The sequence below is a fragment of the Lemur catta genome, chromosome 1 (assembly GCF_020740605.2).
Source record: "Lemur catta isolate mLemCat1 chromosome 1, mLemCat1.pri, whole genome shotgun sequence".
NCBI classification, from domain to species: Eukaryota; Metazoa; Chordata; class Mammalia; order Primates; family Lemuridae; genus Lemur; species Lemur catta.
In genome coordinates, this window is record NC_059128.1 from 129,414,229 (window position 1) to 129,441,372 (window position 27,144).

At 41.1% G+C, this 27,144-nt stretch overlaps 1 protein-coding gene across 1 annotated transcript in view; it reads right to left on the reverse strand.

The window, feature by feature from the left end:
* Positions 1-27,144, reverse strand: part of CUBN (cubilin) — a 227,505-nt gene that overhangs the window by 105,809 nt on the left and 94,552 nt on the right. Inside the window, exons 29-31 of the mRNA XM_045534123.1 lie at positions 21,466-21,647; positions 16,383-16,560; positions 14,780-14,949 (exon numbers count right to left, since the gene is read on the reverse strand). Of these exons, the coding sequence (XP_045390079.1) occupies positions 14,780-14,949; positions 16,383-16,560; positions 21,466-21,647 (530 nt within the window). The remainder of the gene's footprint in view (positions 1-14,779; positions 14,950-16,382; positions 16,561-21,465; positions 21,648-27,144) is intronic.

Genomic DNA, 27,144 nt, shown 5'->3' on the forward strand with positions numbered 1-27,144 from the left:
TATACAAACAAAATAAAATTTTGTACATCTCAACTAACTCATTTCTAGATGACACTAATAAAATGAGATTTTGAAGTTGAACCTACAAAAGAAAAAGTGGCCCCTATCCCCAGGAGAATTCCAATTACAGAAGCTCTCAAAACAAAGGCAGATCTGGTTAAGTGGTAATCTAATTTCTAGTAAAAAGTTAATCAGTCTTTTTAGAATGTATCCAGAGATTTGTAAAATTTTGAGATACTAGCACATTCAAAATACATACCAAAACTTAACTTTATTGTATTAATATAAAAATAGAATGATTTTTTAAAAAAGTTATAGAGCCTGGCATATAATAGACATAAATGTTTGATATACAAATGAATAAATGACTAACATTTGTGACAGTTTATAAGATTTATAGTTCTTATGATCTCTGAGAATTCAGGACTAGGGTTGAGGAAAACCCTGAGTTAAGAAAAAGCTCATTTTGGTGAGGCCAATGTGGGAGGATTATTTGAGCCCAGGAGTTGGAGGTTGCAGTGAGCTATGATCACACCACTGCACTCCAGCCCAGGCAACAGAGTGAGACCCTGTCTCTGAAAAAAAGAAAACAAAAAAGGTGGATTGGGCGGTATAAAGACACCACAGACACCGTCATGGTAAGAGGCATTCGTAGCGGGAAGGAGTCCACTCGGGCTGCTTGCTGAGCAGGCTTTCCACACGCTGGGCCCACAGAGGAAGGGAGAGGTCCAATCACAGGGCACCACAGCATCGTGCGTCAGCTCCCAGGTGCCTTTCACCAGCAGTGTGACAGAAGGGAGTGGCAGAAGGTGGGTGGAAGGCACCCAACCCATCATCCCCAAGGCCCAGAGTTGTCTAAACATAGGACATAGTATGGTGCTATTGCAGCCCCTCCATACCCTAAGATCTAGCTGGAAGTGAGAACTAATCCAAAAATTTATGAATTTTCATACTTGATCCTTCAATACCTTGAGGAGATTTGGGTAAACGTCAACAATTTCTACAGTTAACATGTGTCAGCCTTGTCACATGTCAAGTGACATGGGAGGAAAACCATTCCAGCAAGAGACAAATCTCCCCTCTTGGTGACATTTACAGTTCTAGAGGCTGATGGTCAGAATCCTAAGAATGGTAATTTGAGAAAATAAAGGAGCCAAGCAAAGGGAACCTCTTATCTTCCCCCACACAAACTAGTGATGCAAATATGTATCATTTAATAGTATTATTAATTCCTTTTAGAGGGAAAAACAGTCTCTATTTAGCAAAACACCTTTATAGGCTCTTAAAACACGAGCATGTTCTTTTACATTGTTGGGACCAAGTTGCTCCCCTCTCTTTGCTCCTTAATCTGTAAAATGGGATTTATACAAGTATAGAGCTCATAGTGTTCATGAGAATTCAGTGAGCTAAAAGACATAAAGTACTTGGGAAAGCTGCTACCACATACTTACTGTGTAACAGATATTAGCCTCTACTATTAAAGTGAGACAGAGAGGCAGGTAAATTGTTGCTCAAGAAATGAGGTAGGAAAGTAGAAGGCTACAGAGGCAAAAGAGAAAAAAGAACCAAGAGGGGGTTGTCTGGCAATATGGGTAAGTAGGAGTGGGAGAAATAATTGATGAGAATTACCCACCTGGAGATTGTGGGCATGGGGGCAGTAGGCACCTCCCGAGGGGTCCCCAGTGATTCTCTACTCTTGGGACTTGTGCTCTTGTGTAAGCTCCTCCCCTGGAGTGTGGGACAGACCTAGTGGTTTGTTCTAATTAATAGAATATAGCAGAAGTGATAGGATGTGGCTGCCATCATGGTGACGTCTCTCTTGCTAGCACTTTCTCGTTGGACTCCCTCTTGCCCTCACTACTGCTTGCTCTGAGGAAGCAGGCTGCCTCGTTTTGAGATGTTCTGTAGAGAGGCCCACATGGCAAGACGTCAAGGTAGGCCTCTAGCCAATAGCCTGCAAGGAGCTGGATCCTGCCCGCAACCATGTGAGTGAGCGAGGAAGGAGTCTGCTAAGCGGCACCTGCATTCCTGACCCACATAAGCGAGGGTTAGGATTTTAACATACGAATTTTGGGGAACACAAATGTTCAGACCATAGCAGAAGGGCAGTGATTAAAGAAAAAGGCTCTGTATTCCTCTCCAAACTCCTTCCCTACAACACCTGCTCTGCTTCACAACTCAGCTTCACAAGTACGCAGCAAGTGGAGCCCAAGTGGATGGCTCCATGCTTGACTCAGTGCACATTGTTTATCTCCTTTCATTTGCTCGGCCTGAACTTACAGGCTACTTCCAGGGTCCAGCCCATCTGATGTTTTCCATCTGACCAACTGAGGCCCAGGGGAAAGCACAGTGATCCTGGAGTCAGTATGTCCCTATAATTGACCATCTAGCCAAAGAAACTATTATTAAAAAGAAAAATATTCAAATAATATAAAGTGAAAAAGCAGCAGCATATAAAATTATATACAGTGTTATCTCAACTATGCATATTTGTTTATGCATGGGTGTGTGTATTTGTATGTGTATATGTATATATTTGTATGTGTGTGTTTGTGTAGGAAGCAAACCAAAATTTTAATAGCTTGTATCTGTATTGTAATACTAAGGATGGCATTAATTTCTTATTTCTTCTTTTCTGTATTTTACGGATTTGCAATGAGGAACATGTAAAATATTAAAATAAAATCTATATGAAAAATGTTTAAGTGTTTATCCACTGAGACACGTAAGTGGTCGCATGCAGACGTGGAAGGGCACTATTCACACAACAGCACGCAGTGTCTCAGCCAGAGGGGTATTAATGCCATTAATCCAGCCTCTTGCTGCCTGAGAGGAATGTATCAAGTTTAATGGATGTGGCTTCTGTTTTAAGATCTCCAGGGCATCTGTGCATTGACTAATATCTATGACTGTGCCCCAGCTCTATCTCCTAAGCTCCAGGCTCACATGGCCAACTGCATTGCAGACATCACCTCATGTCCCACAAACCCTGGAAATCAGCATCTCAGACTGAAGCCATCTCCCTGTCCCCTTCATTCACCTATATCTCTTGCTTCAGTAAATGCCAGAAGCGTGTACCCAATTGTCAGACCATTTCAGATCTCTCCCTGACCCCAAATCCAGTGGGGATCAGTATGTTCTGCCAGTTCTCTCTCCAAGGCATATCCTAGTTCCTTCCCTCCACCTCAGCCCCAGGTCCCCTCTGGGTGGCTTGGTGTGGGACCTCATCACCTCGGGCCTAGGTCACTACAGCAGCCTGAAATTTCTCTGCCTTAAAACTGTGCCTCCCTTCAATTCGGTCTCCAAACAACTGCCAGTGTGCGGTGTGCTCTTTCTAAAATGTGCAATTAAATACAAAAGGAAAGCTGAGCGTGCATGTTTAAATTGCACTAAATATAGACAAGCAATTGTATGAGCTTTGCTTTGGAACCAGAGAGCACGTGATGGACGCAGGTGCCGGGCAGAGCACCTCAGTCTGCAGCCCAGTCTCTGCCGTGAGCAAGCCTGGGCGTGATTAACCGGCTCGTGGTCACCTCACCGAATGGCAGTCATCACTTCCAGCCCAAAGCTCATGACTGAGAGGGAAAATGAATTTTAGCTTCCTCAGTAACATTTGTATTTTATTTCTAGAAACAGGAATATATTCCCTCAGATTGTTGGAAAGCAGGAGGTGGGAAATTATTTCTACTTTACCACCTGTTTTCTTGTTTTACTAAGTTTAATCTTGCTCAGGGAGAAAATAAACCAACTTAATGCGTGACTTAAAATTATTACAAACCAGAGTAAGATGAAACCATTTTAGCATGAGAGCAAAACATGCAGAATATTTAATAATCTTCAAAGTATGAAAATGATGCACCTTAGCTTCAGAGTTGAGTTTTCTGTGCAAAAAAGCTTCTAAATGTATATAAATATGCTTTTATTTTCATTTTCTGCTATTACTTTTTTCCTTCTTAACTCATTTGTGAATCTTCTGGAAAGTATTAAAGTAATGCACTTATGAAGTGATAAAATTCTTTGAAATGATATTGTGAAGAGTGTGTGAAAAATTTTAATGCATATTTTAAGATTTTAAAAAATATCTTAAAACAAATGGGGGCTGTTTGTGAGTTAATGATAACAGCAATGAACTGAGGATGATGGATCCAGTTCTCTGTACTTTAGGTTCACAATTTTTAAAAAGATAACTTAAGACCTTTAACATAATATTAATAGTAATAGAAGCAGTAGCAATAGAAAAACTAAGATCAGCAACTAATTCTTTTTTTTTTTTTTTTTTTTGAGACAGAGTCTCGCTTTGTTGCCCGGGCTAGAGTGAGTGCTGTGGCGTCAGCTCAGCTCATAGCAACCTCAAACTCCTGGGCTTAAGCGATCCTCCTGCCTCAGCCTCCCAAGTAGCTGGTACTACAGGCATGAGCCACCATGCCCGGCTAATTTTTTCTATATATATCTTCAGTTGACCAGATAATTTTTATTTCTATTTTTAGTAGAGACGGGGTCTCGCTCAGGCTGGTCTCTAACTCCTGACCTCAAGCGATCCACCCGCCTCGGCCTCCCAGAGGGCTAGGATTACAGGCGTGAGCCACCGCACCCGGCCCAGCAACTAATTCTTATCTGTATTTGACACTGATAAGTTCTTGACATACATTTTTTTAACATTCAGTTCTTCTTACAGCTCTATTTTGCAGTTGGGAAAACTGAAAATCAGAAAACATAAGTGACTTTCCCAGTCACACACTTAATAGGGCAGAGCCAATATACAAATCCTATCTGTCTGACATCTGACGGATTATTATTAAACCAAGAGAAAAGGTAAAATCAAGTTTTATCTGTTCAGTTAGAAAACTGAGAAACCCTGATTCCGTGAAGCTAAGGGAGATGTCCATGGCGGCCTAGGAAGATAATCGTGGCAGCTCTGGAAATAGGACGGCCGTCCCCTGTCACTCATCTAAGACCTGCAATCAAGCATGGTCAGTAGCATTTTAGAAAGTCTTGTTCGGGGCTCCTGCGGGTTGAGAGTTGTTGGCATCTGTCGTGCATTCCATTCCACTGGACATGCATGGGATTCTCAGCATGGCTAATTTAGCAGAATGTGGAACAAAGGGCACAGTGTCTAGGACCAATAAATAAACCCCAAATTTCTATCCCCGTGTCCTAAACTTGATTCTATTCCTGGATTCAGATATAAATCCACTCCTTGCCCTTTTCTGGTCTAACCACAGTTCTCTGGTCTAGCAGAGCCTTTTTTCCTCACCTTGACCTTGGCCTAGTTTGGCTTTCAACCAGGTCCTTATTCTTTACTTCTTTTTAAAATCCATCTAGTAACACACGTCTCCTGCTTTGGTTCACCTTAAAGCTTATCAGCGTGAAAAAATGCGGTGAAGGATAAATATTTAGGGTACAGAAGGGATGATTGACATCAAAGTGCAAAGTCAATCTTGAGGATGGTGAGTGCAAGAAATATTTTCATGTATTATACACGGTAGTGTAGCTGCTAGTGGAATTCCCATTTTGGAATGTGAACTGCTCCAACATTGAGGAAATATTAAGTGATAAGGAGGGGAATCCCTCAGGAAATTATCCAAGCTGTTAAAGTCATAAGTGTAAGTGAGGAAGGAAATGAAAATATTACTCATTATAGCAGCTTTTCTTAGGGGTGGGGAGGGAGGAAGCATCGGTTTCCTCCGCCAGTGATATTTTCCAGCTGCACTCCTCGGAAATTAAATACGAGGTTCAATTCGCAAGCACGCATCTCACGTTCAGGACTTCTCACTCCTATTCTTTTGTTCTATCTTCTCCTGCTCAGTCTTCGCATTTCAGAGGAGACCATAAACTCTAACAACTTGCAGTTGTTGCAAGCCATGACTCAAAGGTTCCTGGAAATGTTGATATGAAAAGAGATCCAAGAGGCTTGTTTTACTTTCACAAATAAACATTTAAGGAGATTCTGAGCTGAAATGTAAACCAAACCAAACCAAACCAAACCTTTGTCCAAGAGACTGAGAGTTGTGGCTTCAATTTAACTATTCCCTTGCTTTGGGGATGCGAAGTATCGGCATAGCTTTTGGTGAGGAATTGGCCACTGGGATGCAAACCAGCTGAACAGGTTATCAAAGGCAAGTCACAAAAATAAACATTTTGAAAAGATCATCCTCAGGTATCAAATGGAAATGAAAATTTCTGTGGTGGGGAGGGAAGGAGGAAAGGAAGAAATGGGGGGAAGAAATGGGGGAGGCAGAGAGAGAGTGACAGAGAGAGTGGGAAAGAGGACAGAAAGGGAGAGAGGGGGACGAGAGAGGGGAAGAGAGATTGATTTTTGTCATGGATTTGTTCCTAAAACAGTAAATATTTGAAGAATTATTTTCGTTGTCTCTTTGAAACCCCAAGTTCTATTATCCCTGTGTCTGTTTGCTCTGCTTTGGAAATGATTAGTGCTTTAAAAGGAAACACATCATGGGTAGTGTCTTAAAAAAATAAAAGAGGAGATGGATACTTAGGTTCTGCCCTGTTCCGCCCTGTGCCTTGCTGTCTAACGACGGGAACAGACAACAGGCTCTGAGCTTCGGGTGGGGTGCAGGGACCTGGCTTTTTTCAGTCCAAATGAGACACTTTGCTTTCTTTCTCCTAGATGGGCACAAAAAGCTTCAGAAAGAAAACAGTTACTAATCATGTGCCTTTTTCTTTTCTTTTCTTTTCTTTTCTTTTTTTTTGTTTGGTACTAGGCTCTGTTAGCTCTAGGGTGTATTTCCTCCAAATGAGAGGCAGGGCCTGGACTGTGGTTTGCTCGCTTTTAGCTGTTTCTCGCTGATTCTCCCAAAGCAGACATTCCATTGAGCTGAGCAAAGAGGAGGCTGAAGGCAGAGGTTGGGCGTCTCGGGGGCCAGTTGGTGCTGCTGGACTGACCTCCCTGTGCCCGCTCCCACACTGAGCTACAAGCAGCACTGCTCAGAGATCAATAAGAGCTTGCAGAGCTACATGAATCTCAGGCTCAGAAGAGAGACTCTAATTAAGCAATTAAACTGTCAGTCGGAGGTCACTTTAATACGCAGGCTCCGTGAAAGGAAACATAATGGAGCCACTTTCGTACTGACCAGACAGAGCCATCCCTGGCCAGCGGGTCCCACTGCTGCCTTAGCAAGAAATTCACACGATGTGTTATTCAGGAGAGCCCAAGGTTAATTAAGCCAGACGTTCGAAAATGACTGAGCAGAAAGTGCAAACATATTACCGAATTTGCTGAAAGCTGACTGCAAGGCCAGCCTTGGGATTAGCTCTGCACGATGTTATCACCATCTCGATACAAGTCAAAAAATTCCATTTCCCTCTTTTTTCATTACAGCAGCATGCAATTCGAGAAAACACACTTCTGTGATGTTATCTAAGGCCTCATGTGGCTCAAAATAGTGAGATTGTATATCAATAACAGTGCCAGGGAGTGAACTCAGTGCGACACACTCCCAAAGGTGTCGTCTGCGATTTTTCCACTGAAGCATTGATCGTCGCAGGAGTAGAGATGATGAAAATTCATTTATGCATTTATTCAGCCATGCATCTATTAGAAATTCATGCAGCAAAAAGATCGGTGCCTTTGGGATACGAAGAGTACCGCTGTGGGTTATATGAAGGGGGATGGAGGCTGTGTATTACTGTTCCATTTAAAATTTTTCATTTGTTTCCTCTATTCACTGAATTTTGCCTTCAGTTCCACAACACCAAGGGGAATGTCTGAGAGTTACCTGTGGGATTACAGTATTTCTACTTGGGACTGACCCATGAGTCCTAGGCCTGCTGCAAGAGCTCTCTTCTGTATGTCCAGAAGAATGTGGAGATAGTCCCCTACCCAGTGTCCTTGTGTGCCAGAGAGTGAAGCTTGATGGTTGTGTGAGTTTGACTTGACTTTGAGGAAAGAACCCATCACTGACACTGCTGGGCCCTTAGTGTCCGTTGCATCTACCATCTTGTTCTCCTCTTCCCATGCCTGGCTAAATTTTTTGCTGTGTGTAGAGACAGGGTCTTGCTATGCTGCCCAGGCTGGTCTAGGACTCCTGGCCTCAAGCAATTCTCCTAAAGTACTGGTTCTCCTCTTCTCACCCATAAACACGATTCCTAACTAGATCCTTTTCCCTAGTTTTTCTCTCTCTGCTTGTGTTCCCTCAGCACCCAGTTTTATAAATGAGCAGACTAAGACTCCCAGGCCACGGAGAGAGTGAGGGTAGTACCATGCCCAGAAGCTAGTGCCTTCAGTAGTGTCTGGCACAAATACGGCCCCAAAGATTGCGGAGTGAATGCAACCCAGACCTCCTGACTTTAAAGCAAGGACACTTTCTATTTCATAACTGAATTCCTAACACTTTTCCTTATATTGATAAATGAAGTCTGGCCTCATTAGAAATAGATGTCAAAGTGGCTCCAAAGTAACCCCAAGTTTATTTTCTCCCTCTGTTTTTCCTGTCTACCAGTTTCCTATATATAACTGTAATTTTTATATTTTATGTTATACTTACCCATACTTTAGGAAGTACAAGGCTTTTGTTTTAGTGCTTAACCCCTATTAATTTCTGCCTAGCCTCGACCCCAACCCTTCTGGACCTCAATTTCTTTTTCTAAAATAAAGCGTTGGCACTAAATGAATTCCAGTCTCTCCTCTTCCCACCTTAATATCCTATGTGTCTATGCCCTTGTGACTGTTAACCATTTGGCTGTTAAATTAATATTTCTGCTTCTCAAGACCCAAATTGTTACAGAAGTTTTTAAAAACAGGATAGCTGGTTTTAGCCAAGCGCAATTTACATTAATATTGAGTACTACACTTGAGCTCTATTAAAAATCTCCTAAACACAAACATTATCTGACAGCATCATTGGCAGCTGAGTGTTTTTCTCTTTGCTAATGACTCTGTCTAAGCAACAGGACCAAGACATTAACTTGAATGTCTCCAAAATGAATGACTGGCTTTGTATGAACTTCGACTGCAGAGATCTTATGTAAGATATTGGACTTTGGGTACATTTCATGTCCAGTGTCCATCTGGCTGTAAAGATGGATGCCTGTTGCTTCAATGCCGGCCTTCATGAAGCCCTGGACAGCTAACTAGAACTGGGAGCCAAGCTTCCAGCCTTGCCAGGATTTTGCCCTGCCTCGTTCCAAACCTCTGCAGACCTCCTGCCCCCTTAATTGGGTCCACTTGGCAACCACACGCAGATCTCTACCCTAAATTACCTGGACGGTTCTTTTTTTTTTTTTCTTAACATTTCTTTATCTTTTTGCAAAGATGATTTATAAATTATATGAGCAGAAATGATTTAGCTTGTACATAATTTATGCAATTTTCAATATAAATGAATTTATAAATCAGAACAAAAATCTTGCTCTAGACCATGCGTTCCAATTTCGCATCTGGCTCTTCTTGAGGTCTCTGCCCTGATAACATGACTTCATAAATTGTTCGTCTATCTCTTACATTCAGCTGCTCTTTTTCCACCGGCACCCTGCCCTCTTGACACAGCTTAAGCTTCTCCATGATTTAAAAAAAAAAACAAAAAACAACTTTCCACTATTTTTTCTAATCCACAGGTTACCTCCCTTTATCCCTCCACGCCATTCATTTCCATAATTCTGGGAAAAAACTCAGAAGCTCCTGCATCTCCCAACCATTGTGATCTAGAGTCTTCCACCCCTGCCCACACCAATCCTGCTCCTTGCAGGGCTATTAAAGACTGGATCCAGTGGCTTGTTTCAGTCCTCACCCTGGCTGATCCCTGCTGGATTTGATACTTTGATCACCCGCTCTAAATCTGGCTTCACTCAGTGGTTTGGTTTGAACGCTCCTGCCCTCCTGGGGTTCCCCATCTGCCCTCTGGGGACTCCCCTTCACTCCCTTCCTCTGACCCTTCATCTGCCCCTTCCATGGCCACATTCCCCCAAGAGTCTACTTGCCCTTTGCTCTCTACAAAACACTCCCACAAGCGACCATGCCTACTCCTAAGACTTTAATAACCACCCAAACACATACAAATTATCCTCAAAGGTGCATGTCCAGCTCAGACCCCATCCTGCGCACTGAATGCACGTCAAACTCTACAACATTTAAAGACAAAAGTGTCCAAATCAAGCTCATTATCTATTGTCTACCCCCTGTACTCAGTTAATGGCCTCATCACTCACCCATTCTTCAAGCAAATAGTCTTAAGCCCACCTCTATCACCCACCCCACCCTCTGCCATGTAATTAGCCTCTCAGAGGTGACCACCAGCAGGACAGTTCTCCAGTATGTCCCTGCTCCCAAGGCCACTGCCCAATATGAGGTCTTATCACCTCTGATCCAAGCTTGTCCCATAGCTTCCCAAACAGACTTTATACCATCTTTCTCTTTCTCTGTCAACGTATTCTTCACACTGGTGCCTGTTGTCATTGTAAACACAGCTCTGAGTATGTTATTCCTCTGTTTTACATAAAACTTTCACTAACCCCACACTACCTATGGGATAACTTCAAATTCTTCACCAGGGCATACGAGTTTGTCCAGCTGAGATGGCTTCTGTAGCCCCTTGGTCTCCACAAGCTCCCCAGCACCTGTCTACACTCCAGGCACAACACTCTCCCTTCTATTCTTAAATGTCTGTGCACCATGTCCCCATCCTGCCACTGTAGCCTCCCTTTCTGGCCCCACTGTCACATTTACACTATTGAGACTCTGCCACTAAAATGTCACCTCCAGTGTGAGAGCTTCCCTGGTTTTCCAGGACTGCATGAATCACTCTAGCTGCTTCCTCAAGATTATTACTAGAGTGTACTGAGTCACAGGTGCACTAAATGCTAGATGCTACACTATGAGAAAGATCCACAAGTAGGTTCCTCTTCTATGGAAGAACTTGAGGTCCAGAACCACAGATGGGAAGCCCTGACCCTGGCTCCTAAGCCCATTGCTGCTCCTAGTACTACATGCTGTCTCCTTCCTCAGTGCTCACTGAGCATACACACCTATCTGAAAGCACTCAGCAGCAGCAGGTCACCTGCATTGCCTCAAATATCCCGACAACAAATCTGACGCAGGTCCTCTTATTACCCCTATTTCAGTTAAGGAAACTTAAGCTGAAAGATGAACTTTCTCCTTAGCAACACAGCTAGAAAATGGCAAAGTTCAGGCTCAGCCCCCGATCCACCCCACTGCAGAGCTAGATTCCTTAGCTGCAGCACCATGCTGACTCGCACACTTGGTATAGTTCACTTTTTACATCAATGTCTTGCCCAAGTGCTTTAGTATTCCAACTACAGTTGACTTTTGAACAACACAGGTTTGAAACACATATGTCCACTTACACGTGGATTTTCTTCCACCTCTACCACCCTTGAGGCAGCGAGACCAACCTTCCCTTTTCCTCCTCCTCCTCAGCCTACTCAACATGAAGACAATGAGGATGAAGATCTTTGTAATAATCCACTCTCACTTAATGAATAGTAAATATATTTTCTCTTCCTTATGATTTTCTTAATAATATTTTCTTTTCTCTAGCTCACTTTAAGAATGCATTATATAACACATATAACATACAAAAACATCTGTTCTTGACCATTTACGTTATTGGTAAGGTAAGAGTAGACTATTAGTAGTAAGTTTTGGGGTGGTCAAAAGTTATATGCAGATTTTCGACTAACTGGAGGTGGGAGTCCATGCCCCTAATCCCTGCATTGTTCAAGGGTCAACTGTATATAGGATTCCCTGATTCTGACAACTTGTTTGGACTAATACATTTTGTATTTTGCCTTATCTGCCAGACTGAACTCCTCCCAGTACCTGTCTTCGGGTTTATTTTCCCATCTCCATGCCTACGACCAAATCATATTTGAGGTTTCACTTCCTCCTGTCTGTTGCCTCCTGCTACAGTTTGTTAAGCCCAGCCCAGCTGCATGCTGAGATACAAAGGTTAATAGAAAACTTTGTGCATTTATATCCCATGTAGGTGGGTGGAAAACCTCCTCGTGATCACAACCATGCTGGGCATGCCTTTGACCTTGGCTTTGGTTTGGTCACACACTTTGTATGATAAATTCTATGGATTATGGACTTTACCAAAGAGAAGCAGCTGTACTTGCACCATGCCAACCTGGGGAGGGAGCAGGTGCTGGAGAAATGCCCAGAACAGGCACAACTATGAGTAGACAGTCTGTCTCTGGCCCGCTCAAACTTCTCTTGAAGACCCTTCTTTTGCTTCAAGATTTATTTCACCTTTATTTTTAAAGGTGTTTTAGGAGAATATAGAGTTCCTGGCTGGTAACTATTTTCTTTCTATTTTCAAACTGTGTTTGAAATGGTATTTTCAAACATACCATTCCTTTATTTGTTTTTTTGGCTTCCTAGTACTGCCATGGAAAAGTTAGCATTCAGTTTCCACTTCCTAAAGGAAATCTGTTCTTCACCTGCCCACTCTCCTGGCTGACTTCAACATTTTCCTTTTATCTTTAGTTAGTTAGTTAGTTAGTTTGTTTGTTTTTTGCTTTTTTTTTTTTTAAGAAAAGATTGTCTTTCTATTTATCCTGCTGCTTGGCTGTTTGTGTTTCTTGGGATTCTAATTTTTTTTTTTTTAATGATGTCTTTTATCAGTTTTGTGGAAGTCTTAGTCATTAGCTCTTCAAATATTGCTTCTGGTCCATTTATCTCTCATTTCCTTCTGAGATTCTGGTGAAATGTATGTTATACTTTTTCTATGTGTCCTCTATGTGTCTTAGCCTCTCTGCTGTATTTTTCATCCTTTTGCTTAGCCATGCTTTTTTTCTGAATAGATTCTTCTGACTATCTTCCAGTTCACTATTTCTCTCTTCATCTCTGTCTAATGTGTTTAATTTCCCAAAAACCCCTTCTGCTGAGGTCTTAATTTTAGCTGTGGTATTTATCAGTTCTAAAATTTTTAGTTGGTTCTTCTTCATAATTGCAATGTCACTTTTTATAGTTTTCAGCACTTTGCTGAAAGTTTTCAGTTTAACTTTTATCTCCACAAGCTTAATAGTCACAGTTCTTTAGCAACTTGTCTGATAACTTTAGAATCTGGCATATTAGTGGATTTGTTTCCATTGTCTGGTATTTGTGTTTTGTCTTGTTTATGTTATGCTGTCTCCTCATGCACATGAATATCTTTGATAGTGTGTTGGCTATCGCATGTGAAAAATTATTGGTAGAAATGAGGTCTAGAATGATTTTATCTCCCTTTGAAGAAGATTTAAAATTGCATTTGCTGGATGCCTGATGCCTAGACATATTAGCAATTTAGGATTCCCTCTTATTATCCCATGGTTTGAGATTTTGGGAGGCTACTGAGGTGACTTGAAGCTTGGGTGCAGTCTCAATGAAAGCTGCCTTACTTTTATTTTACCTAGGATATTAATAGTTTGCTAGGACTTCCATCCTAATGAGTTCCTGGACTCAAATTTTGGTTCTCTTTGCCCTGAGAGGCTCTTGGAAGTGCTGCTACACCCTTCTGGGATCAGTAAACGCCCTATGGGCAAAAGTAGTCCCAAATACTAGGCTGACACCTCTCTCAGATATAAACTCAGAAATTTCACACTACCTTGTGAGTTTGTTGCTGCATTTAGAAAGATGTGTTTAAATGTCATCCAAAATTTTTCAATTGCCTTTGTCAGGAGAGTTGGTCTGAGTTAGCATTATGAAAAGTAAATGTTCTACCCTTTAAGTCTATAGGATGCTTTGCCAACTTAGGCTCTGAAGACTCATTTGGAAGGTTAATATATGGCCACAAATAAACTGAACTTTTATTAATGATCTGATCTTGTAAAAATAATACCTGAAATCATACCATTAGATTGGACTACTTTGAAAAATACAAAACAACTTTTTAGTTTTCTTGAATTAAATGTGAAAGAAGCTGGCCAGTTGGAGTTTGTGTAGAAAACTGTCAGGAAGCTAAAATAGAAAGTTCCATTAACTCAGGGAGTCTGGTTTATATTTGCATGAAATGTCTGTAAATATTAACGAAAGATGAAAAATCTTTTGTTAGAAAATCATGTAGTTAAAAAACTTAAAAACAAAAAGAAAAAGAAAACCTCAGTTTCTTTTAAATTAAGCACAAAGCATTAGTTTCAGGAAGGAATGCATTAAAGTTGTTGGCAGAAGCAGAAACTTTTTGTCATCTAACCAACTAATAGCCATATCTCTTCTCCTCCACCCCCATTTCCAACCTATTCTGTCCTATCAGAACACTGATTTGTTCAAGCAGAAAATCAAAATATCCCGATCTCAAGAAAAGTCAAATGCTATGAGAACTCCAGAGGCTTAATAATAATTGATCTAAACTAGTTTTGAGAAATCTATTCCACTATAATTTTCTGATCTCCTTTGTAGCTAATTCTGGCTAATAATATATAAGGGGGGAGGTTGGGGGAAGTTTGCTTTCCTTATTAAAAGAAATACACACACAAAAGAAATAGCTAACACTATTCCTTCTTCCTTTCTTCAGATGTGGACTCAGGATGTTCAGAAAAAACTACTTCAGTCATTTTTTTGACCCTAAAGTAATAACACGATGAAAAGCCAACAATAATGGCAGAGCAGATACTGAGTTACTAAACAAACCTTGAGATTATCTACCTCCTGATTTGTTTTTAGGAAAAAAAGTAAATGTCCTTACATTTTAGGTTGCTAATAGTTCAGTTTCCTATGATTTGTGTTGAAAACACCCATAGCTAATACGTGCACTAAATGTGCTCATATGACAATATTTTGACCCAGGTTTGACCAGAAAAGATGCTTGAAATTGGTGTCACTTACCATAATACAAGAGTCTTGAGGTTCAAGGTCAAAGTCAGTGAAGTTCAAGAGAATACGGTGATTTCTGTCAACCCGAATAAGCCAGGAGCAGTCAGTGTTACTCCTATAAGGACTGGGGTAACTTGGAGAATGAATCTCTCCACTGGGAGCCTGGAAAATCCCACCACAACCTGTAAGTAGAAAACCCAATTCAGCAATGAGAGGAATCATGGATGCATTAAACTATATTACTATTACCTGGCAGTATGGGTCAATATACTACTTTGCTTGCCAATTAATTTTCCTTAGTCTATCCTAAAATCTTTGAAGAACTGAATATCCACATTAATTCATTTATCCTAACAGAAATAATAAGCATTTTATGGAAAATGCTAAGAAAATACTTCAAACACTGATGCCAAAGTTATTTTAAAAAATAGTGAAAATTAGTGTAAATAAAATCATGTTTCCACAAAGGCATGAAATGTTTTTCCATTTTCCTCTATAAATATAGCATACTGTAAGAATAACATGTCTCCTCCCAAGAATTCTGATAATGTAGTAGTGTATGCTTTTACAAATAGTTTAACATCTACCTTTAAAAATTTTAATATTCTGGATGTAGTGCAGTTGGGTTTTTTTTCATTTCTGTGATATCAAATACCTGTTAGGGTAATATCTATCTCTAGCACCCATTACTTTTTGGATTTATGATAATATAAATCAATAATGGAAAATTCAGCACTATTTTCTAATAATTGAGAATCAGAGATAATCTAAAGGCTAAATATGTATGTGTGCGTGTGTATTTAAATTCCTACATAATTAACTTTAAGAGAAATCTCTTATATAGTATCTACATTGTCACAGAGGTTAAGGAGAGTCTTAGTGACCTCAGTCACATCTGTGCTTTCACATTTTCTAGCTATGGGACTTGGGCAAGTCACAAACTTCTCTAATCTTCAGTTTCCTTATTAGTAGGATGAGGATAAGAAATGGACTTTCCTCCGAGTGTGGTTGTAAGGATTAAATGAAATAATCCTTGTGGCATAGTTAGGAAAGCACCCGGCACATATTACGGATTCCATAAACGTGGCTACTATCAGAAGTTGTGTAAGTTAACATCCATTAAAATGTTTTGTGCCATAGTTTGTTACTTAAAAAATGTGCAACAGGGAATTTAAGGTCTTGGGAAGAAGGTCACTATATGCCACAGAGTAATTCCTTAGGATTCACAGATTGAACGCTTGCAGTTTGGCATTTGCCAAGAATCCAAAGGTCTGTGCTGTGGTGTGAAGTAATTTACCATTCGCTGATGCCTCAGTCTGCGGTGATGAAGAGGCACGAGTCCCTTGGAGAGTGAGCCTAGCCAGTGCCCCTAATTCTCTGTCATCATGGACTCGCACATTTGCGTCCTTGTTTTCACATATGGGATAAAACTTAGGAAGTTAAACTCTCTCACATTTTTGAGGGAAAAGTACACGTGAAAGCAGTCTTAGCCATTTGGGAAGTCAGTAAGTCATCAGTCAGGGTACAGCCTTCACACCTTTCTCCAAACAGCTCACGAAAGCTAACAAGGGCTCACCAGCGCAGGTGCTTTAAGATGCCTCCTTTGTCCACTCACCTCCAGGGACCTCTTGCCATGAGGCGTTGAAGCCTCTCCCATTTACAGAGCTGTCGGTCTTAAATCGGATTGCGAGCTCGTTGCCAGTGCTGGAGACCTGCATGGGGTTCTCCGATGATGAGCGCTGCACACACAACTGGGCTATTCTGGGAGAGTGGAAATCAGGGCCTGCATAGATCTAAGACAGCGGGTAGGAAAAAAGACTGAAATTAAGAGTTACATTTAAGCAATCATGACCCTCCCCCCTGGCTCCTTTTCAACACCAGCTCTTGGATTCTATTATGATGAGAGATTGAAATCTCAGCCTCCCTGGGTGGGGATGAACTATAAACTTGAGCTGAGTTTTCAAAGGCACTCCCTCTGCCTTAAGAACACACAAGTTCAATGCCCAATGATATGCCTGCCTGTTTCATCAGCCGGAGTCCTCCCTATCTCCCCTTTTCCTCTTTTTCATGTCTTCATGACATTTCCTGCTTTCTCTGGCAGAGACGCTGCGGATGCTACAGTATCTGGTTGCCTAACTCTTACAGACACACAGAATAGTCCGCACAAAGCCATTCTGTTTATGAAAGTTCAGTTTACTGAAGGCTATTGATTTCCCAGTTATATTTTTAGGAATTTCCACCTACCCTGCAAGCTAAATATTTTATAAAATTAGGCATTAAATATAACGGTTTTGCTTTTTCAGAGGGAGTGGAAATGCAACCTCTAGAAGTGTGTTCTGGAGCGTGCTTAAGATGGGTGCTACAGATCGTCCCTGTGCCCTGGCAGGAGCCCGACCAAGAGCATCCAGCCCTGCTCAGGAATTGCCCCAGACTCTGCCCCAGTCTCTGCATGGCTCCCTCTAGATCTACCACATTTGAATTCAGACCTCCTACGCTTCCCCAAATCTGCCTGACACCCCAGTGGCACATTCCTCTGGACAGGGGTCCCTCGGTCTCACACACGGCATCCTGCAGGCACGTGTAGCCCAGGCCAGGCCAGGCCTCCAGGGGGACTCACCCACATTTCCCAGTCTCCCCAGGCCCTGCTTATCTCCTGTGTGCACACGTGTTGGGGGGCAGGGAGGGGAGCAGAGAAGAAGATAAGAATCAGACAGAAGATACTGACCAGCCACCTTCAGGTCTTGTCAAAGTTGAATTTGTAGAAGACAGACCATTTTTGGTGACAGTTTTCAGGGATATTGGTATCTGAGCCCTTCACAAGCACGCACCCGCCCTCCTACCCCCCATCTAGGTGCACAGGCCAGAGCTGGGAGGGAAAGCAGCTCTGAGAGCCGGGCGCGGTGCCCCCCTCCGCCTCTCCCACCACTGGGCCACATCCCCCCACCACCACGTTCCTCAGGCCCCCTGGGCCCTTGCCCACCCGCGGGCCCATTGCTGACTGATAGGAAAATCACTCAAGTGTTCTCTGGGGAGAAAGAGTGAGAACAAGAAGCTTACTCTGGGAGAGGAGTATGTGATTTGAATCTATAATGATGCCTTTGTCTGATTAATTCCCCCCAGCCATGCGGGAAAGGCCAAAATGAATGAAACTGCTGTTCCGCAGAGGGCTGAGCCCAAGGACAGTAATTGCAAAGGAATGAAGCAGGCTGACTGCTTCGGGCTTATTTTTATTAGGAGGAGCTGATGTTTGCCGGGCCCCTTTGTCCCACCAAAAGCAAGACTTTAGGAAGAGCCCTGTGTGGCCCTCCACACGTACACATATGCAAATGCAACAAACAAGCTTGCCGCTTGTTTAGAATGTTCTTTCCCATTTTCGTGATTCCCTACCCCCTCGCCCAGGGCACGGTCCCCAGAGCATGACACTGACAGTGTGTGCCCCTGGCCCTGCAAGCCCAGCAAACAGCACATATTTGGAGAGAACACTGAGCACACGTGTTAGGGGCTAACAAAGAAATCTCGTGCGTCGGCAAAATATTCTTTGTTTTCTCTGCTCCTACATCCCCTTCAGATCACAAACATAATGGGTACGAGTTGGCTGGGCTTAGAAGCCTCCACAAGAATAAACACTGCCACTTTTGACATTATTTGCTTCCTTTCTAAGGGTTGAGCTCACAAACAGCACTGCAGAGGGATCCGACCAAGCTAACGGCCCACACCAAGCAATTGTCCTGGTTAATTGCACCAAGGAGTGGATTTCCTTTTTCACTTGATGCCAGTTCAGGCTCTTTTTACAGAGATTTCTCAGAGATTGAGGCAAAATCAGCCAGTGTTTCCACGACCAAAACAATGGAATGGTACTTTCGGCTTCCACAAATAAAACCGACAGTTAACACATGACTCTTCAAAAGAGGAAAAAGATGGAAAGAATTTCAGGGTGTGGTTCATTTGACTACAGCATATGACTAAACTTTGGGGGGGAAAAAAAGAATTGGTCTGATGACCAGAGATTAAAAAATGTGTTTTTAGCAAACGCTCGGGATGGGGAACATTTCAGAGCCTATGGTTTTAATCTGTTTTGAACATTACTTTCTGCTCTGTTAGCTCCATTTATTGTTACGATCAAGTCAGCATTCCCGGGTTATGAGTAACCAAACGGCTGTTGCTTTCTGCAACTGGCCACATTCTGGACACTGATGTTTGAGGGGGAAAAAAATGGTTCCTGGTTAAATTTAGTGAAAGCCAGGGAAGCCCAGCTCCTGGGGACAGTAACGTCCTCCTTGTCTGCACTCAGCAGAACAGGAAAGAACAAGGTGCAGGCTGAGGAAGTGGGCAATGCTTCTAGACCACACACCCACCAGGGGTAACGAATGCTGAAACCTACCACTCTCATGGTGTCAGCAGCTAGAGACTGAGGGATGGAGAAAATCGTTCCATCCTCATTAGCCCAGATTTATTAGGGCACTTTCCATCTGAGTTGAGCATGAGCAGGCAAGTGAAACAAGGTTTCCGAACAAAAAGTCAGAGGGTTGCTCATTTCAGCTTTAAGAAAAAAACTTTACCAAAATATGTAAGGGCCTCAAAATAGTGCCCCCCAACCTTGCTTTTGATGGAACGTGGGGGGCCACTGCCATCTCAGCTTGTCATACTGAAAATAAGTCCCAGGCAGACTCCTGTCTCTCCTCGCAGCCATTTCTCTCAGAGACAGGACCCCCGCTTGCGTCCCTGACGGCGTCCCTCGGGCCCCAGGCCTGCTTGCAGGGAACAGCGCCTGTCTCTGCTTCCTCACATAATGGGTGTGACAAAACCCAAAGCACAATGAGCCCATTTACATTTTGCCAAGTGGGCAAGAAAATCACATGAACTTTGGAATATGAAAATGAAGGGTTTGGAACATTGCACATAGCTGCGGAGGATCCACTGCCAGCCCTTTATACGTGTGAAGGGGTTTTGTGCAACCAAGCAATCTCCTTGCTGGCAAGGGAGACCATTCGGACGTTCCACATGGGAACACCAGGCCTGCTTCATGTTGTGAGTGTGGATTTCAGGAAGCACCTTGTTCTCTCCTCCTAATAACCTGTTCCTCCTCGGAGATGGAGTCATGACTTGGCAGCCATCGTTTCCAGGAACACAAGGGGATGGGTTTGACCCAAGGACTCACACCCCAAATGTGCATTAATATGGGGTGTCATCAGAGATTTAGGTGCTTTCATTCGCTCTGCAATGATTTCATTTACTTTAGCAGTAATGGAAAAACTTTGGAAAAACTTGAGCTACTAAATGTAATTCCTAGTGACTTTCACTGAGGGGGTGATTTTAGAACCCTATTTCTTTTCAAGGTAAGAGCTTGTTTTATAATTAAACGGAGGTTTTAAGGGCTAAAGTTTCCTGTGAAGTACATGCTACTCATTTCAATCCCTTGCACACGGCACACATCTGCGGTTGCACACTGGTAATCCAGAAGTGGGTATTGAACAGTGATCGGGTTCAGTTGTTAGCTCTTCTGCTCACCATCCCTGTGGTTGTGAAATAACGCATTAATCTTTTTAGCTTTGGTTTTGACAACTGTAAAATGGACACCAAGTTCTCCTCTTACTTCACAGGATAATCATTTAAATGAGAATATGGATATAAAAATTTCTCTTTAAAACACCCCAAAAGTGCATTATCACACTGTGTCATCAGAAATTTAGATGCTTTCATTCATTCCACAAACATCTATTGAGTGTTTACTACTTGCCAGGTACTCTGTGGCACTAGAGAGTAGCAGTAAAACACAACAAACCCCAGCCTCATGGAATTTAAGTTCTACTAGATATAGAATCTTTGTCATGATGTGCTATAGCAGTCCCTATAATTGGGGTGACAGGATTTTTGTGTGTACTTGGAAGCCATTAAGGTTTGCAGACAGGTCAAAGTTCAGGACATATATATCTCCTAATGACTAGATTCATGCCAATAAAAAGCTGATCATAAGCTTTGGGCCCACAATTCTCAGAGACTATCCTAATGATCTGAGATACACCCTTTGCAGTAGTGTTGGAGAAGTTTTCATCTTCAAATGGCTTCCACTCTCTAAGTGACCATTATTTTTAAAAGCCACCTGCACCAAACATACCACAGTGTCAGCCCCTGCACCCCCCACATTGCACCTGCTGCTCCGGTGGGCATTTCCTGTGCCTGCTGCCAGCACCTACTCTCTGCACTCTGCCATGCAAATGCTTTTTCTCAGGGAGCTTTCTCAGACTGGAAGTGTGGGGTGTTAACAATCCCAAGAGCAATCCTCATCACTGGGGACCAGAGCTGGGGACCAATGCCTCAGCTTCTGGTCCTTCAGAGGGATGACCCTCAGAGGGTCCCAGGGGGACTGAGCCCGAGTGGCCCTCAGGGGCCCTCTCCCCTGGCTGTCCCTCCCTCTCCCCCTTCCACGCCTTCACTCACTTTGTCCCCTTGCTGCTGCTTCCTGGCCTCCCCTCCTAACCAAACTACAGCCAAGAGCTTCAGGCACTGCTTTAGGGAAACCCAAATTAAAATATTAATCCCATATGTCTACCAACATTATTCACAGAGGCCTGAAACTCATTACAATGTCTAAGAATAGAACATGGCTGACCACTGAAAAGAAGTAGGGATCCTGATAGAATGATTTCCAGTTCTACCCCAAATTTTCGAATGTGCTGGAAAACAATCTCACTTCCTACCTCCAGGACATCAAAGTTGCATCTTGCATGATACTCCACATCGAAGTCATGGATGGTGAGCTGAATGCTGCTCCCGGGGGTGGTCTTAAGGTACCAGATACACTCCTTGTTGGGGGGATACCTGCTGGGATACCCGGGGCTGCTGAAGACGCCCGTGGCTCCGGACAGCTCCCCTCCACAACCTGGTGAAACAGCAGGGCTCAGTCAGTTCAACAAATTCTACCCATCAACAGGTAATTGCAAATACACAATGTGTAATTCAGGAGAAAATCATTAAGTTATAATAAAGTTATGTTTATGCAGCTATAAAATGATGAGAAAAAAATCATGGCTACCAACATTAATTTTATTCCTTTTTTAAAAAAAAATATTGATTATATCATTTGGTACCATAATATAACACTCAGTCCTTATTCTCACCACATCAAATCTTAGGTACTTTTTTTCAAAATGTTATTCAAATTTTAGATTTCTTCATTACATTTAGGTAAGATTGACATAACATAGTAGGAAGTGCAATGGACTGCTGAGCAGCGTTAGATAATGAACTGCCTGTCTCTAGGTCTTCAGTGTTCTTATAGCTAATACATCATTTCTAAGTCCCTTTCAGATGTAAGACCTAGAATTCTAAGTGCTAAAAATCCTTGGCTTTGTACACAAGACTGTGGGAAATAAAAAAGTAAATGCTATATGTCTTGACCCAAGGAATTTATATAAAAAAATGCAACAGATATATAAAAACCCAACTAAGGAAAAAGGCAGCAGGATATGTTTACGAATGTTTGTATATCATGCTTTAGGATGCAATTCAGGAAGACCACCAACAAATAATCAAATGCTGCAATGCTGTACATACAAAAACATGCCACCATTCATTGAACACTCATATGCACTTTCCTCTTTTAATACTCACCATGACCACATGAGTAGGTACTATTATTATCTGCATTTCTTAAATGAGTAGATCAACGCAAACAGAGGTCAAGTGGATTGCCCGAGGTTGCCTGGCTTGCAGGCTGTTCAGCTAGGACACCCACCGAGGCAATCTGCTTGTGCCCAGCACTTAATTACCATACTCTACAGGCCCTCACATCATTTGTAGGAATTCAGGTAGAGATTTCAGTATGGAGAGAGAGAAAAAACTTTACAGAAGAAGTAAAATTTGAGAAAGGTTTACTAAAGACAAAATTAGAAAAGACAAGATAGATAATCTTGTTTTCCAATAGCAATTTTTGGTGTTTTTTAAAAAACACTTTTTGCTCTGTTAATATTCCTGGACCTCCTTTTCTACTTTTTTTGAATATTGTTTAATAGTTGGTGAATTATTCCAAGGACCTTCTCTTATTCTGCATTGAAGCTCTTTGTGTTTAAAAATAACAGGGCTTCCTCTCACTCCATTATGAATAAATGTGTATTTTCATATGAATGAAATTAAACTATCATAACTTCAAAAGTAAGATACTAAGTCTGAGATCTTGTCTACTCCCCACGCTACTCAGATTCCTACTGTACAGTGAGTTAGAAAAAAGCTTTTAAAAGTCAAAAGTTAAAAAAAAAATTCTACAGACAGAATCCTCACTTAACTGGAAAGTGCTGAGAAAATTCTAAGAATCTTGATTAAGTAAAGAAATCTGATGCTAGATCAAAGCACTGCCTTCGTGAGTTGTCAGTTTCCTCCTTCCACTTGAAAACTTCTGTTTTCAGACTTTAAATTTGTTGCACAGTGTAATATCTTTCCTATGTCGTATAAACTTCCCACTTTTATTTCTCAAGCCTATGAAGAAGCTGTTTAAAATTACACATGCTGACATTGTTTACAGACTATGGTGAATGTTAAAAAAATGCAAGTGCCATAAATGATTAGAAAATATTTGTCCTACTATAACAATGCACAGCAAATATTCCTGAAACCAAATCAACACAGATTGTGCTTGTCTCCAGTGCTGCTGCCCAACTCCAGAGAGGCGTTGTTTACAGGACATTCCATAAAATGATGCTTCCTGTAAACTGTGCTAAGATGTAGTACCTTTTACTAAAATACATGATCGGTAAGCAAAGCCATTCTGTTACCCCAATTTTGTTTCAACTGCATTTTCAGCTCACAGGGTTCTTAATATCAGTTGTATCAAATACATAATCTGATCAAAAAACCTCTTGAGGAAAATAACTTTGTGGCCACATGATACAAAAGAGAGCAAGGAAATGAAAGCTTGGATATCTCATCTCTGCATTTTTATTTAGCGTTAGTTCATCAGCCAATCTGATTCAATTTTCTTAATCATAGTTGATTCATCTAAAACTCTACATAACATTTTTCCGTTGTCTTTTCCAATTGTTTTGGGTTTCCTCGTGAATTCCTTTGCAAACAACAGGACACTAATATCCCTAAGCTAGTTACTGTAAACTGGAATGGAAATATCAGATTCTTGGCATTCAGTAATTAATGCTTTAAAAAAATTACAGTATAGCTATGCAGACCCACAATGCCCTTTTTTCCTAGACTTAAAGCAAACAATAAATAAGGTCCATTTAAATAAACAGAGCAAATTTTTATTTTTATGTATGTCATGTTTTATGCATATGTCTTTTAAAGAGAAATTTCAGTGTTATTATAAGTGATAATCTGTCAGTGGAAAAATAGTGTGTAGTGGTAAGAAACAGAGAAAAACTATTAGGCTTGAAAACTCTTGGAAGTTCTCTTTTTTCCTCCATGCTTTCACTGCTTCTGAGGTTTAACATATCAAAAGGTAACAAATTTGATTTAAAAGTTCACAGCAAATGGAAAATAGAATATATTAATTTAGTAGCATTTAATGATCAAGGCTTGATCATTAAAGTAATAAAGTAATAGAAAATAAAGTTACTTCTGATAATTATGGTAGACATTTAACTCTACTTTTGTATTTCTAAAATTTGAAAGAGATAAAATAACTTTCTGATTTCATTCATTTATTTATTCATTCATTCACTCAGTAAGTATTTATTGAGTACATGCCCATAGCATATGCCCATATGTATAAGAGAAGCCAGATATATTTAATGTCTCTTGAAAAAAAAATTTATAGACATAAAAAGTACTACTACCCACATGCCCTCCTGCAAGTCATTAAATTCTTTTTGCTTTTCCTTCATTTTACAAAGAGATATTTCAATAAGTTTTGATTTGAAAAGTCAGTGAATTCTATTTTATCCTTTACATGTTAATTAATGGTAAGTTACAAATGCAAATAAATAAATCGTCATGTCATTGTCAGTCATATTTGTGACTTTGGGTGAGTGACCAAAGGGTCACAGGAAGGGATGGGAAAGAGAGACAGAGGACAGACAAGGCTGGAGGTGACAGAAGTTACATCAACCAATAGGTGTCAAGAAATAACAGAGGAGGTGATGTTTAGACTACCAATATCCTCTTCATCATCATGTTACCTGTCTGGTTCAATTAACAATAAATGTAAAAAAAAAAAATAGAGAAGATTTTATAACTTGGCATCTGTAATCTAAAAGAGATGGCGATGATTTAGAAAACCACTTCAGGGGTCTACATGAAGAAGAAGACAAAATGATGAAAATACCAACCAAGAAGAGAATGATGGCATGATGAATAAAGAATTTTGAGAGCTACATATTTAGGAGAAACAGAGACAGAGGCTCTTTTGAACCTAATTGGTATGAGAAGGTTTTCGTGGAGGAGACATGATTTCAGAACTGCTTAATTGGCATGGTGCATGGCAAAACATCTGGAAACATTGTAGCATGCCAGATAAAGCACGGATGTGGCTTCAGACAAATGGGTTCCAATACTGGCTGTGATACTTCTTAGATAAATAATTTAACCTCCCTAATCGATCAGTTTCTTCATCTATAACAGTATTAACACTTACCTCATAGTAAATGTTAATGAAAGATTGTTTTCATTTAATCAAAGATTAAATGAAACAATTAAAGCAAGGTTTTTAACTAAATGTCTTGCATATCATAATCACTGCATACATGCTGTGATTATATCTCAACAAGAATTTATACAGACATGAGATGAGATTACAGAAAGACTTGAAGCTAGAAGAAGAATCACTGGCTAAAAAGCCATCATGAATAGCTAGAGAAGAGGTAAGAAACTGGTTGTTCCTTAAGCTACGAGAAAGTTTTTAAAAGACAGTCCATACTTCTATGTAGTTCACAGTATTCGAAGTGCTTTTAATATGCACATTATCTTATCTGAAATTCATAATGATGACAGGAGATAGGCAAGAATGATAACATCAGGCCCATTCTAGAGATGAACAAAGTGAGGCTCAAGAAAGCTGTGGGACTTGCCCATGTCATATAGTGAGTGGCAGATCTGGGGGAAAAACCTAGCTATCCTGACACCAACCTCCTCCTCTCCCAACCCCATCTCCGGTTCTGTGTTCTCCCCACTATGAGCACTTTGTCCCAAAGGCACGGGAACAGCACTGTTGACACTGCCCGCATTACTGTCTGTCTCTCCACTGAAAAAAAGAAATCACCATAGCAACCTGGAAAAAGTAAACAAAGCAAAAATCTTTTCATTGTCTTTGAGGCAAATCTGACAGAATCTAATGTATTTAATACCATTAGACATCAGCTCAACCAGAATAAAATAATGCCCTGAAGAGAATCATGTTTTTCAGTTTTTAATAATTAATCTTTATAAAACTTTTAGTACTTGTGACTGGTAATCTATTTGATTTGATTTTCCTCCAAACTCCCAGTCATCAGTTGAAAGGAAGTGCTTACCTTATCAGCAGGAAGCATGCTGATCTACCCAACTCATAACAAGGAAGAGTTAAAAGTTGTTGCTAAACCTGCTTGGTTGTATAGATAATTTAAAATTTCTTCATAAAAGAACATCAATAATCCTATTTTTGTCTTTGCTCAAAATAAGCTATGAGTTATAAAATTCCAGTACAAAGAAATTTAATAATAATCTCCTATGCATGCTCTATCTTTCAGTTGTGTGTATGTGTTTTTAATAAAAGAGCTTTCACAAAAGCAAACCAGCAATGAAACAGCCAAACAGAATCAGATGCACAGTTTAAAAAGAACCTTCTGCATTGCCCTATGATTGCTCAAGTGAAGTCACCTCTTCACACCTGGTGTTTTCCTGAAACTATATTCCATAAGCCGACAGCCTCAGGAGGGGAGGCAGCTTGGAACTGACATGGCTAAAACCCACAGAGGCTGGCAGGAAAGGGAGAACTGAGAGAACTCACCCAACGAGGACACCCTCACACCCCTATCCTCTGATTTCCTAGGGAAATCCCTGAGAAGTCAGAGGTTGGTATTAAAAAGAAGCCAAAAAGCCAAGGTATTGTAGAAGAGAATAAACTTTAAACACAACAAATGATGATGTTCACATACTTCATTAAAATGATCAATTTATACTTTAATAGTTTTTTACTAAAACTCTATTCTGTAATACCTTGGCATATACCTCAATAGTTAGGCTAATTTGCCCCCATTGTATAAAAAGGCAGCCTGTGGCAGGGGTGAAGTCACAGGAGAGAAGCTTCCAGCAAGGACTCGGTTGGTGGAGCAGGTACGATCTGAACTGGTAACTAGGAGCTCAGAATTTGGGGAAGGTCTGACCAAGGCAAGGTGAACTCTTTCCTGGAGTATACGGGCCTCACTTCTGATACATCTATGGAACGTACAATGTCA